The following is a 13041-nucleotide window of genomic DNA, read 5'->3' on the forward strand; positions in this document are numbered from 1 at the left end:
ATAACAGAAACCGATAGTTTTTCTTGTCATTGTCTTATCCTTATTTTGCCCTTTCCTGTTGGTCTCAAATTTTCTGGAACTTTGACGGCAAATTTGATGATTATGATTATGATTATTCGAATCAATGGAAATTAGTATGGTGAATGGTAAGGAAAAAACGCCTCGTCGCAAGCGGTTGGAAAATCGCGCATAGTAAAAACGAGATTCAATGGGAAGGATGAGGAAAATTAACGAGGGCCACCCGCACGCGGCACTGCGTACCGTAAAGAGAATTCTGCCCACAACCACACTCACACACCCCAGAGTCAGGTACGAGAGCGAGAGACTCGCCGATAACTAGACCGATGGAGACCGGGCCAAGCGGTATGGTATTTTACCAGTCACATACCTGCCATGGGGTGGCATTTTGCCCTGTGGCCGATTTTACCGATGTATTGCAACGTACCATGACACCCCAGAATCCTCTCATTGAGGTTTACGCTTACTGTGAATTGTATGGAGAGAGAGTGGAGGAGAGGGGGCGAACTCGGCACAGAGCTGCCGGTCATGGAGACTAAACGTACAGTAGAGATTTCCCCATTGAGTATAGAGGACAAGGCACCATAGGTGTAAGGCGGCGTACCATCGTGTTAATATGGAAAGGTAAGAGTTTTCCAAAGGGTAAGACTAAACTGAATGCGGTAGGGGCCCATATTTGTTCTGGAGAAACGAGCCATTCAGGGAAGGGAAAAATGAAAAATGAAAAATATGTGAAAGTGGAAAAAATAAAAAATAAAAAATCTGCTCGCGAGGGCGTCCCGTTAAGAAAAAATGTGTGTGCGTGGGAGGATTGGACCCAAAGAGGGTCGGAGGTCGGGTCGGCCTTTCAGGGACAGTGAACTTTCAATCAAAGTGGCTACTGCACCCGGCCACACCACCCCGAAACTCAGAACCCAAAAAAAAAACGAAAAAAGAAAAAAGAAAAAAAAAAAAAAAAAAAAAAGTGGGCTTACGCACAGGGAAGGTCGCCCGTTGGAGCTTAGAGACCAAGACGTGTTTGTTCAGGTCCCGTGCAAATCAATCTCTCACCCCCCCCATCCAGACATATTAAAGAGTACATCCCTTCCACCCCCTCCCCTCCCTTCTTCTCTTCTCTCTATAGGAATTCCGACTCTTGCCATTCCTGCCATACTTTGTTTGCATCGTCTCATATTGTTGGGTCCCTAAAGGCTGTGTGAGCCGAAGCAACAATGGCGGAGCGGAGAATCTCCTATGCTCCCGACGTGGAGAATGGTGACCGTGACGGCGCCACCCTCGATGAGTATGCCGCTCTCAACCGTTATATCTCGACCGCTCGCGACAAGCGCCGTGGCTCGACCTCTTCTGCTGGTGCTATGAGCGCTAAGAAGGAGAAGAAGAGCTGGTGGAAGAAGAAGAGCGATGGCGTTGAGGAGGGCTTCGTCTGCCCCGATGAGTGGCTCGAGACCGACTTGCGTGCTGGTCTCCGCGGCTCCGATATTGAGGCTCGTCGCAAGCGCACTGGCTGGAACGAACTGACTACCGAGAAGACCAACTTCTTTGTTCAGTTCATTGGTTACTTCCGTGGTCCTATTCTCTATGGTATGTTTGCGACAGCTATGCGTTAGAATCACCGCCTCGCTAATTGTTCACTAGTTATGGAACTTGCTGTCTTGCTTGCTGCTGGTCTTCGTGACTGGATCGATTTGGGTGTCATTATCGGTATTCTTATGCTTAACGCTGTCGTCGGTTGGTATCAGGAAAAGCAGGCCGCCGATGTTGTTGCTTCTCTGAAGGGTGATATTGCCATGAAGGCTATTGTTATTCGTGATGGACAAGAGCAGGAGATCCTCGCTCGTGAGCTTGTTACTGGTGATATCGTATGTGCTCGGCTTGTTATATTTCTAAATTTTTGGATTCAATTGACTAACCAATTCGCTCTACAGGTTGTTGTTGAGGAAGGTACCGTCGTTCCTGCCGATGTCCGCCTTATCTGCGACTACACCAAGCCTGAGATGTTCGAGACCTACAAGGAATACCTCGCCACCGCCAACGATGACACCCTCAAGGAGAAGGATGACGAGGAGGACGACACTGGTATTGAGGCCCGTGCTGGCGTCTCTCTCGTCGCTGTTGACCAGTCCGCCATCACTGGTGAATCTCTTGCTGTCGACAAGTACATGGCTGACACTTGCTACTACACCACTGGTTGCAAGCGTGGTAAGGCCTATGGTATTGTTGTCGCTACCGCCAAGCAGTCTTTCGTCGGTAAGACCGCTGCTTTGGTCCAGGGTGCTTCTGATTCCGGTCACTTCAAGGCTGTCATGGACAACATTGGTACTTCTCTCCTCGTTCTCGTCATGTTCTGGATTCTCGCTGCCTGGATCGGTGGTTTCTACCGTCACCTGAAGATCGCTACTCCTGAGAACCAGGACAACACATTGCTCCACTGGACTCTTATTCTCCTGATCATTGGTGTCCCCGTCGGTCTTCCTGTCGTCACCACCACCACCCTGGCTGTCGGTGCCGCCTACCTTGCTGAGCAGAAGGCTATCGTCCAGAAGCTTACTGCCATCGAATCCCTTGCTGGTGTTGATATCCTGTGCTCTGACAAGACTGGTACCCTTACTGCTAACCAGCTCTCCATCCGTGAGCCCTACGTCAACGAGGGTGTCGATGTTAACTGGATGATGGCTGTCGCTGCTATTGCCTCCAACCACAACGTCAAGAACCTCGACCCCATCGACAAGGTTACCATCCTTACTCTCCGTCGTTACCCCAAGGCCCGTGAGATCCTCGCCCGCAACTGGATCACCGAGAAGTACACTCCCTTCGACCCTGTCTCTAAGCGTATCACCACCATCTGTACTTGCGACGGTGTCCGCTATGTCTGTGCTAAGGGTGCTCCCAAGGCTATCCTGAACATGTCTGAGTGCTCCGAGGAGGAGGCCGCCAAGTTCCGTGAGAAGTCCGCTGAGTTCGCCCGCCGTGGTTTCCGTTCCCTTGGTGTTGCCGTCCAGAAGGAGGGTGAGCCCTGGCAGCTTCTGGGCATGTACCCCATGTTCGACCCCCCTCGTGAGGATACTGCCCACACCATCGCTGAGGCTCAGCACCTTGGTCTCTCCGTTAAGATGTTGACTGGTGATGCTCTTGCCATCGCTAAGGAAACTTGCAAGATGCTTGCCCTGAGCACCAAGGTTTACGACTCCGAGCGTCTTATTCACGGTGGTCTTGCTGGCTCTGCTCAGTACGACCTTGTTGAGAAGGCTGATGGTTTCGCTGAGGTCTTCCCTGAGCACAAGTACCAGGTCGTTGAGATGCTTCAGCAGCGTGGTCACTTGACTGCCATGACTGGTGACGGTGTCAACGATGCTCCTTCCCTCAAGAAGGCTGACTGTGGTATCGCTGTCGAGGGTTCCACTGAAGCCGCCCAGGCCGCCGCTGATATTGTCTTCCTTGCCCCCGGTCTTTCCACCATCGTTGATGCTATCAAGCTCGCTCGTCAGATTTTCCAGCGTATGAAGGCTTACATTCAGTACCGTATTGCTCTGTGTCTCCACCTTGAGATCTACCTTGTTACCTCCATGATCATCATTGAGGAGACCATCCGTGCTGATCTTATTGTCTTCATTGCCCTCTTCGCTGATTTGGCTACCATTGCTATTGCCTACGATAATGCCCACTTCGAGCAGCGTCCTGTCGAGTGGCAGCTTCCTAAGATCTGGGTCATCTCCGTCGTTCTTGGTGTCTTGCTTGCTGGTGCCACCTGGATCATGCGTGCCTCTCTCTTCATGGCCAACGGTGGTATGATCCAGAACTTCGGTTCTCCCCAGGAGATGCTCTTCCTCGAGGTTGCCCTTACTGAGAACTGGCTGATCTTCGTTACCCGTGGTGGTAAGACCTGGCCCTCTTGGCAGCTGGTCGGTGCTATCTTCGTTGTCGATGTCCTCTCTACCCTGTTCTGTGTGTTCGGCTGGCTTTCCGGCGAGTACGAGCAGACCAGCCCTCCCAGCAAGGCTGAGTTCTCCATCAACGGTGACGTCGATATTGTCACTGTCGTTGTCATCTGGGCTTACTCCATTGGTGTCACCGTCATCATTGCCGTCGTCTACTACCTCCTTAGCATCATCCCTGCTCTTGACAACCTTGGCCGCAAGAACCGCTCCAAGGCTGACACTAAGATTGAGAACATGCTTAGCCACCTCTCCAAGCTGGCTATCGAGCATGAGGTTGATGCCCACGGCAAGTCCCGCTACATGCTGGGTGCCCGTGCTGAGGTCGAAGAGGAGGAGTAAACGCTTGATTACGCTCATTTCATTTAATATTATCCGATCTGGATATCACTTGAGCATACATGCATGAGCTGGTGCACCGGCTTTATTATTTTACCCCGTATTATAGACTTTTTATGCCTTTATTACTTTGCTCTACGTTTATAGAGTGAATTTTCCTTTCTTTATCATGTATGTATGTCATTAATAGTGGTAAATTAGTCAAATCAAGGGTTTCCAAAGAATTTTTTCTCTTTTGCAATTTTAGTAATTCACTTTTTAACAAACTTCTTTGCTCTCTTTTTTCTCCCTTTTTTGGTTCTTCCTTCCCTTTCGCTAAGGTCACCTTGGGGCTTGTTCCCTTCCCCTGATTATTATTCGGATCGGCAAATCTCTACTGCGCTCAGTCTCATCTCAGACACGGTCCACTCAACGCACACAGAGCCCCTCTTGGCAGGTACGGTGGGCCCTCATTATATCAACCGCGCGGACACACAATCACACCTCGGAGAACGCCCGATAAAGCGAAAAGACCGAGGTAGATTATCCAGTATTTGGATCATGCAGTAGTCGCAGTGGGTAGTAGTTTGGTCTAGCGTTTCTTTGGAGCTGAGCTGGCCAGCTCCGAGCTGTGGTGGGTTCGGTCCACCGCGACGGACTAGTATTGATCATATGAACAACTGCTGCAAGGTACGCCCCGCTCTAGTATTGGGGTCCATGTGAGAGAAGGAAACAGAAGGAAAGAAGCAGAAAATCCCTCAGTGGGATGGTTATTGGCCTGTAATTTGAGGCACCCATTCCCTTGGCCTGAAGTGGTCTGATGTTGTCCCAAAGTGGAAGTCACCTGCCGGAGTACGGTGTCGTTCTAGTCAGTTCAAGACACACTCATCTTCTTACTGCCTTGTCTTTACTTTCACTTAAAAAGTGTGCATATGCGTTCTTACTCATCAGCTTTATGTGATACGTGATTCTCTGAGCCTATACCAGTGCTCTCTTCCTCATGTATTCTGCATACTGCACCCCGTATAGCGACGTCGCCTTTAGACCCCCACTGCTGGGCATAGTATTCAAAGCAATAGAATGATAAAACATCTCGAAGTTTACAATCCACAATTGATATGCCGGCCGTGTTATACTTGGCTTGATATACAAAAAGTACTCCCGTTGTTTAATCCTTAGACTAAGGATGCTAACAGGTGGAAAGCAATTCTCCGCATACTGCATCGAATTTCTCCGTCTCCTGGTCTGGGGAAATTCACGCCCAAATGCGGAGTGATCAATTCCCCAGAACCCCCAGATTCGTCCAATTAGTGACTGGGGCAGTTATACAAGCTCTTGGATTATGTATAAGCCTTGTGATAGTCGGAGTACTCTGCGTATGCTTGACCAACGGCGTTGATCCGCGTTAAGTTTACTACTATGTGTCTCTCCACAATTTTTCCCGGGGTAAAAGAACGTGAGACAGATTTTCCGATATGAAGTATAAAAGATGAACTCCGCATGGGGCAATGAGCGTGAGAGGGATTACTTGTTCATAACAGCGGATTCCCACCATACAGCTTGGCCACCATGCGTTCATCTGGGCTATCACTCTTGGTCGGTGCCCTTTTGGCATCTGCCAGCCCTCTCAAAACTTCAAGATACGCCTGCCAAACAGCCCTCAGCTGCCCTGAAGGAACAATTCTTGTCTCCAAGACTGACCCCTCCGCTCATTTCACCTCCGTGCAAGACGCTATTCTCTCCCTTCCCAATGACAACACCACTCAGACTATCCTCATCCTCCCCGGAACGTACAAGGAGCAAGTAAATGTTACTCGGTCCGGGCCTGTTACGCTCCTCGGACAGACTGATGATCCTAACAACGCTACCAAAAACAAAGTCACTCTTACCTGGGCCCAAGCGAACCATGACAATACCGGCCAGGCAGTGGATAATGTCTTCTCGAGCGTCCTGACCGTCGCGCCCACGCTGGAATCAAGCTACACGGGATCAGGCACGACAGGGTATCCCGTGCCAGAGGATACACCGTTCGGCAATATCGATTTCCGGGCATACAATATTGATTTCACGAATACATGGCGAGACTACTCCGATGGACCGGCGCATGCGATCAGCTTCAGTCGCGCCAATGGCGGGTTCTACCACTGCGGATTCTATTCTTACCAGGACACTGTACGCTTTCAATTCTCTTGCAAGTCGAATGTGAACTGAAACTAACCAACGAACTCAGGTTTACGTGGGCAAACTCGGAAACGCATACTTCCATAAAAGCATCATCGCCGGCCAAACAGACTTTGTTTACGGTTTCGGCACCGCCTGGATCCAATTGTCTGAGATTCTTCTGCGCAACTGCGGCGGCGGTATCACAGCTTGGAAAGGAACTAACACTACCTTCACCAACAACTACGGCGTGTACATCGTCGATTCTACCGTCAAGGCAGCCAATGCATCCATAGCCCCTGAGATCCGGGGTAAATGCGCCCTAGGTCGTCCCTGGAATAGCCAGCACCGGTCCATATTCGCGCGCACCTCCGAAGACGCGAGTATCATTCCGGCTGGGTACATTGACTGGATCGTTGATGGCGAGGGGCGCTTGAACAAGGACACCGTCATGGCCGAGTACAAGGCTTCCGGGCCAGGATTCAACGCCACAGGACGAGAAGACGGAAACGTCACGATAGTAATGGACGACAAGGAGTACGCAAGATACAGCTCCCCAGCAAGAGTCTTCCAGTACCCAGACGGTAGATTCGGAAATATCGGCTGGATCGACCTGAGTGTGGACAAGAACTGATTCAATTACAATTATCATACACCAAATACACATCTCTGCAATCATATCATACAACTTCCCCCTTCCTCCCAACCAACCAAACAAACAAGTAAAAGAAAAAAGACATAAATTATCCATAATAACCCCTAATCCAACCCCCCAACCCTAGCCAAATACGCCGCCCCCGTATCCGCCCAAACCTCATAAACAACAACCTTCACCTCCCCCCCTTCCTCCGCAAGCCCAATCCGATACGCAAACGTCTCATCCCAAGCCTGCCCCGTCTCATTCCACCGAAACCTCGCCTCCCCCCGCAACGAAACAGCCATCGCCCTCTCATCCACGACCCATTTCTCCTCCGCCTCAAATTCCATCTTCTCAATCGTAAGCAGCTCACCCAGGAGCCCGAAGTAGCGTTCTAGTCCTTCTTGGCCGGTGAATGGGCGCCCGAGGAAGGGGGCGAGTTGCGGGAGACCGTGTTCGAGGGCTGTCGGTGGGGGGTTCTGGGTGAAGTTTGAGAGGAGGGTTGGGAGGGGGGCGCTCGTGGAGAAGTTTTGGCATAGTGTGCGGGTGCGGTTGAGGAGGGCGGTTCGGGGGTTCATTTCTGGTTTCTGGTTTCTTTTCTATTTTGTTTTGAGTGTTGGGGATTGGCAATTGCGTGAATTGGGGATTTAGGTTGGCGAGTTGTGAGTGGTGGTGGTTGTTATTTGGGGTTGAGTGAGGGGAGTGTTTTCACTATGACGTCGATGGGTTTGAATATCAATATCATATCTTTATGTTGTCTTGATTAATTGATTGTGAGCAGTCAACGCACTTCGTTAATCATCTATCTACCGGCACTAAATAGTCAAAATGTAAGGTTAATGATAAAAACTCGCGGGGCTCAACCTGCTTGCCCCCGAGAATGACGACCTCTTTTAAGCAACCAAACTCCACGCCGTAGCGTAATTGGACAGACTCGATAAAACAACTATAGAAGGTAAAGGTGAAATAGGGTGGAAAGATGAATGGGACAAGAGATTGGAGAAAAATAGAGAAATAGAAGAGTAAGGATCGAAAAAAAAAAAGAAGTTACTGCTTCCAGGACTTTCCGCAGTTTAGACAAGTACAGAACAAAGTCATCGGTTCGTCTGCACTGCGTGTCTGGGCCTCGGTGTATGTGACTTTGCGTTGTCCGCACTTGCCGCACTGCAGACTGGTACTGATACTGCGCTCTGCTTGGGCGACCATTGCCTTGTCCATGTTCTCCTTCTGGATCTTTGCGTCCTTCTCGCGCTGTTCGTCGGAGCGTAGCTCGTCGTGTGACATGCGCACGAACTGATCGGGGGTCACGTCGTTGCTGAGGACACGGATGCGGAGAGATGGATTCGACTTGTTCTTGAGGTTCTGGAATAAACTGCGGATCTTGGTACGGTACTGCTCTTTGGTCTCGGGGCCCAAGGACTTGTATGCTGCGGCCTCAACGGCGGATGCCTTGGACAGAACGTTACGTGGAGCTTCTGTCGAGTTCAGACACAGTCCATCATACATCAGCCCAATGCAACTGTCACGAATCTTATTTCCCGTCTGGTTGATATCCACACCATCCGCCTTCCATGTACGTTTATCCGGGGCAACCGATAATTTGGAAGCCTTGTCCGTAGGCGTCGTACCGGCAGGTGAAGCGGTTCCGTTCTGGGCCGGGCGCGGCGAGTTGCTTGAACGCTGGCTGGGTGCGGGCGATCCACTCGCCTTCTGCTTGTTGACTTCATTCCGCCACCTGGACACGATTTCACTGGACAAGCGGGAGACCTCGGGCGACTTGTGCTGTTTGAACTTGTTGACGATGATTCCCACACGGGTGGATCGCAGCAGATCCTCCGTCGCCTTCACACCTTGTTGAAGCTCCTTAAGCAAGGATACAATGTTGGCTGCTGGTTCATTCTGAGTGGCGGCCTTCGTCAAGGCCTTCGCCTTGAGCTCAATTTCCTTCGCTTCCAAGGGCATGATGTCAATGTGATCTAAACGAGAGGCTGGAGACTTCGAAGTACCTGTCAGATGAAACTCTTATGATTAGCGCAAAATAGAGAAAATTCCGATATAGAATAACCAGTCAAGCCAGGATAAGATGATGAATCGTATGAGCTCAAGATTTCGACGAAGGAGACCACTCATGAGATCGCCAATAGAGAATACGAAGCTTCCCGAGCTACCCATCATTCAGAGAAAAGGCTGACGTCGCTGGGCGCTGGAGTATGGCGGGACAACCCATGCGCACGTGCCTCTTTAGGAAACTCCATTATTGCGAAATCATGAAACTTCTCCAATTTATGCGCGATTTATATGCTGTATCAGGCGCCCGGATGGCTTTGGCAGTAGCCGACGGCAGACGACGGTGAATGGAATGCAAGGAAGAGGGGGATTTAGCACTCACTCTTCACAAAGTTCACCACGACGCTCAAGAGCCGGCGCAAATGATCGCAGGTGCGGCTTGGGATGAGCGAATGCTGAAACACTCCTCAGACACGGGGTCGAACGAGAGGGGGGATTGAGGAGATGGTATCAAGGATGGAGTGGTGGAGGAAGAAGAGGTGAAAGTCGGAAGTAATTTATAAAGGCTGCGATTCCGCGCGATTCCCATTACTCCACGCCAAGCCTAGATTGCCTCTTTCGGAATGGTCTCCTATCGACCTCTAAGCAAAAACGGTAAGAAATGGCAGAATCTCTGCCTGCCCCCGAGCTGTTTCTCCGGTTCCGATCTATGTTCTACATCTATACATCAAGCAGACCTCACCAATATCCTCAAAGGGAAGCAGTGCCTATTATGCTCTATTCTCTAATGATTATCTGGCATTAGCCTTGTTGATTGGAATGCTCCGCCAATGGACCAGACTAAAGAGTATGACTCAGGCTAAAAGTCTTCGCTACAATCCAAGGCTCGCTGGAATCAGTCGCGTTTGTGGTCAAGCTGGTAATCCAATGGACTGGAGCATGTAATATTTGGGTCAGCGGGGTGTGGGGGATTAAGCGGGCTACACTAGGGCATGTCATCACTGCGATGCGTTGACGTCTACGCCAGGCAAGAAAGACTGAGATCATTTTCACATAGGTAGCATCTGACCACAAATAGAAAGAGCATTAGGCTCTCTCTCTCTCTCTCTCTCTATGTTCCAGTTCCACAAGCTCTTATCAGTATATCGTATACGGCTCTCATACGCCTATATATCATTCTTGGGGTGCTACAAGCTTCTATCTTCTATTTGTGCTTGACAAGCCAACCCCCAACTCTCTATAACCCCTATAACGCAATGAAGGCTAACAGCTTTCTCATTGCCCTCCTCCCAACCGCCCTAGCCATCCCCCTCCCCACACCAAATGAAGGCGCTACAAGCCTCTCAGAAAGCCAGCGCCTCCAGTCTATCACCGACGAGCTTATGTTCGGCCTCGAGCTGCCCGACTTCACAGCTCGCAGAGAGGCAAACGACCCTCCTCAGTTAGACTGGTACTCTGATGGCTGCACAAGGGCTCCGAGTAACCCTCTCGGATTCCCCTTTCAAAGGGCGTGTGAACGCCATGACTTCGGTTACCAGAACTACCGAATACAAGGGCGCTTCACCAAGGCCGCAAAAGCGCAGATAGATCTTAGATTCAAAGAAGAGTATGATTTCCCTTTCGTTCCTTCCTTCTCCCCTGGAATCTGCTTCTGTTGATTCTTATGGCAGTTGGATATTGAGAGTCTGGAGGACTGACGTTTGATTCACTGTTTAGTCTTTACTATCAATGTGAATTAGGACGCGCTGTCGGAATTTGCAAGAAGTTGGCTCGGTTGTACTACCGTGCTTCGGGGCGGCATGGTGGTAAAGATGCAGCGAAGAGAAGGGAGTTGGATGAACTTCTTTAGGTATAGGTGCAAAAGACGCCCAGTAAAGGGGAGTCACCACCTTTGTTAATAACATGATACATATATGAGACCTTGAGTGGCAACGGACCACGAAGTCTGACCTGGATTATAAGACACAATCTTACCCTGAACAACAACAGATAGATTCAGAGATTTTGCATAACATGTTGACGGATTAAATGTACTACTGTCCAGGGTTGTATCTATCACAAGCTAGCATAACCATCTGAATATTGTTGTCCAGATCACCCAGATGAGGTACTTATTCTTCCACGTAACACTTCTTGCGTATGGATTTCATTCTCATTTTTGATTCATTATATACATCACTGGGGCAAAATGTAGGTCGTATGGTTGGAACAGGCCAATAGTTGTCTAATCTAATGTCCCTGAAAAATACCAAGATGCGAGCGTGACAAGGGGCATGAAGCATGAAACAAAGGGCGTCGGCCGTATCCAAGCGCGGGTGCAACTCATGGCGAGCGGTGTCAGGGCAACTTCAGCTGGCACGTTGATACGGTCTTTTCCGGAGCTCATTGTATGGACTCTTTTGGCCGTGACCAACGGACGCATGCCAGCCGGCCCTAGACACATCATTAGACATGACCGCAGCTACTGCGCGCGAGTAGGTACCGCCGCTGCATCCTGTATATGGGGAATGACGGGAGTAGGCGAATAATCGGTCAAGCCAGGACGTGTTTACAGACCAGTCTTTCCCAAAGCCTCGGCAAGTTCGTCAACTTCTTTGTCCTGCTTCTGAGCGACCTTGGCCTCTTCGGCCTGAACATTGTCTTTCACGAACTTCTCGGCCTTCTCTTCCTCTTCCTCTTCTTCCTCCTCCTCTTCTTCTTCCTCGTCGCTCTCCTCTTCGAGCTCATCCAGCTCGTCCACACCCCACATCTCCTCCGGGTCGTCATCCTTGCCGTGCTCTTCCTTACGAGCCTCCAGGATCTCGCGCAACTCAGTGACGTTGTCGTCCTCCTCCATGAACTTGTTTCCGTTCAGCTCAATTCGACGCAACGAAGGCAGTGCGGTCTTGGTCGCGTGCAAAAACTGTTTAACACCCTCGGCCGTGATATCATTATATTGCAGACGAAGTGTTTCCAACTTCTCGTTCTTGGCACCAGCCAAAGCTTGCGCAACCTTGACACCACCACGAGCGGAGAGCAAACAGTCACCGACACCGAGCTCGCGCAGGGAAGTCCAGCCTGGAAGCACCTCAGCGAGAGCAGTGGAGCCCATAATGGTGAAGGTGTTATCCTGCAAGTCAAGGACTTCAAGGTTGCTGGCGTGGCGAAGACCCTCCCTCAACAGGCTGGAGATACCCTCCTGACGAATTCCGTTCTGTGTCATCTTCACCGAGCGCATTCCTGCAGCGTGCACCTCATATGCACGTGCCCATGCTTTCATACTTCCATTCTCCAGTCGGTTCCGACCACAGACAATGCTCTCTAACTGAGGGACCTCCTTTCCTGCCTTGCGGGCCTCATCCTTACGCTTTGCGAGCTCCTCCAGCGCTCCAGCAATCTCCACACCTGCATCAGGGCCCATACCATTATTGTTCAAAATCAGATGGCGCAAAGGAACGTGGGTAGAGAGGAAGTCGACAAGGGGCTTCGAGGTTCGCTTGCCGAAGGCATTGTCGGAAAGGTTGACGGTGTGAAGAGTCGGGATCTCAAGGAGCGCCTTCAAAAGGTGAGTCAAAGCGATGGGGATTTCCTCAATCAGACGCGAGGTGAAGATGTCGGCAAGTTCAGCGACTTCCAGGTTCTTCTGGGTGGAAAAGGCGGCACCCAAGCGCTCACAGGCTGTCACGCCAAAAGTATTGCCACCAAGGCGGATTTCAGTGTAATCGGTGCTTTCGACCAGAGGCTTAATATGGGCTTCGACATCCTCAGCGGTGTCCAGTTTGAGGCCTTTGCCTTCGAGAGAAAAGACCTTAGGAGGGGCCATGGCGGGGTAATTTCAGGGGTGGAATTGGTATCAAAATGAGACAATCTGAGAAGACAGCACGAAAACGGTGATCAGTATATTGTCTAAGACGACTATATGAAGTAAAGCCCCAGTGAAAGATATAAAGAGTGTGGAAAAGAAGAGAAAGTGCGAAGGAAAGAAGAATA

General features: G+C 50.4%; 6 protein-coding genes across 6 annotated transcripts; 3 read left to right on the forward strand and 3 right to left on the reverse strand.

Annotated features, from left to right (window-relative positions):
• Nucleotides 1–981: 981 nt before the first annotated feature.
• Nucleotides 982–4513, forward strand: F9C07_2171288 (plasma membrane H+-transporting ATPase). The gene is made up of 3 exons (XM_041294495.2): nucleotides 982–1599; nucleotides 1654–1877; nucleotides 1944–4513. Exons 1-3 carry the CDS (start codon nucleotides 1230–1232, stop codon nucleotides 4290–4292), a joined length of 2943 nt encoding a protein of 980 aa, XP_041148768.1. The 5' UTR covers nucleotides 982–1229; the 3' UTR covers nucleotides 4293–4513.
• A 1324-nt stretch (nucleotides 4514–5837) lies between these two features.
• Nucleotides 5838–7062, forward strand: F9C07_11747 (putative pectin methylesterase; the record flags this gene model as incomplete). Its single annotated transcript, XM_041294494.1, has 2 exons — nucleotides 5838–6440; nucleotides 6499–7062. 2 exons carry the CDS (start codon nucleotides 5838–5840, stop codon nucleotides 7060–7062), a joined length of 1167 nt encoding a protein of 388 aa, XP_041148767.1.
• A 134-nt stretch (nucleotides 7063–7196) lies between these two features.
• On the reverse strand, nucleotides 7197–7634 carry F9C07_2029043 (uncharacterized protein; the record flags this gene model as incomplete). The annotated part of the gene is made up of 1 exon (XM_041287095.2): nucleotides 7197–7634. A coding segment is annotated over one exon (438 nt), but the record flags the coding sequence as incomplete, so codon positions are not given.
• A 478-nt stretch (nucleotides 7635–8112) lies between these two features.
• F9C07_11745 (transcription elongation factor TFIIS/Cofactor of enhancer-binding protein) lies at nucleotides 8113–9027 on the reverse strand (the record flags this gene model as incomplete). The annotated part of the gene is made up of 1 exon (XM_041287092.1): nucleotides 8113–9027. One exon carries the CDS (start codon nucleotides 9025–9027, stop codon nucleotides 8113–8115), a length of 915 nt encoding a protein of 304 aa, XP_041148765.1.
• Nucleotides 9028–10328: 1301 nt separating this feature from the next.
• On the forward strand, nucleotides 10329–10730 carry F9C07_2109939 (prokaryotic phospholipase A2-domain-containing protein; the record flags this gene model as incomplete). The annotated part of the gene is made up of 1 exon (XM_041294493.2): nucleotides 10329–10730. One exon carries the CDS (start codon nucleotides 10329–10331, stop codon nucleotides 10728–10730), a length of 402 nt encoding a protein of 133 aa, XP_041148764.2.
• An 890-nt stretch (nucleotides 10731–11620) lies between these two features.
• Nucleotides 11621–12874, reverse strand: F9C07_11743 (ran GTPase activating protein 1; the record flags this gene model as incomplete). Its single annotated transcript, XM_041287091.1, has 1 exon — nucleotides 11621–12874. One exon carries the CDS (start codon nucleotides 12872–12874, stop codon nucleotides 11621–11623), a length of 1254 nt encoding a protein of 417 aa, XP_041148763.1.
• Nucleotides 12875–13041: the final 167 nt, after the last annotated feature.

The sequence above is a fragment of the Aspergillus flavus genome, chromosome 6 (assembly GCF_009017415.1).
Source record: "Aspergillus flavus chromosome 6, complete sequence".
Taxonomy (NCBI): Eukaryota; Fungi; Ascomycota; class Eurotiomycetes; order Eurotiales; family Aspergillaceae; genus Aspergillus; species Aspergillus flavus.

Excerpts from the sequence above, each read along its gene's own strand:
- F9C07_2171288 (XM_041294495.2), top strand. The coding sequence starts at position 1,230 with ATGGCGGAGCGGAGAATCTCCTATGCTCCCGACGTGGAGAATGGTGAC. Across the intron at positions 1,600-1,653 it reads CCGTGGTCCTATTCTCTATG|TTATGGAACTTGCTGTCTTG; the intron begins GTATGTTTGCGA and ends ATTGTTCACTAG. Across the intron at positions 1,878-1,943 it reads AGCTTGTTACTGGTGATATC|GTTGTTGTTGAGGAAGGTAC; the intron begins GTATGTGCTCGG and ends TTCGCTCTACAG.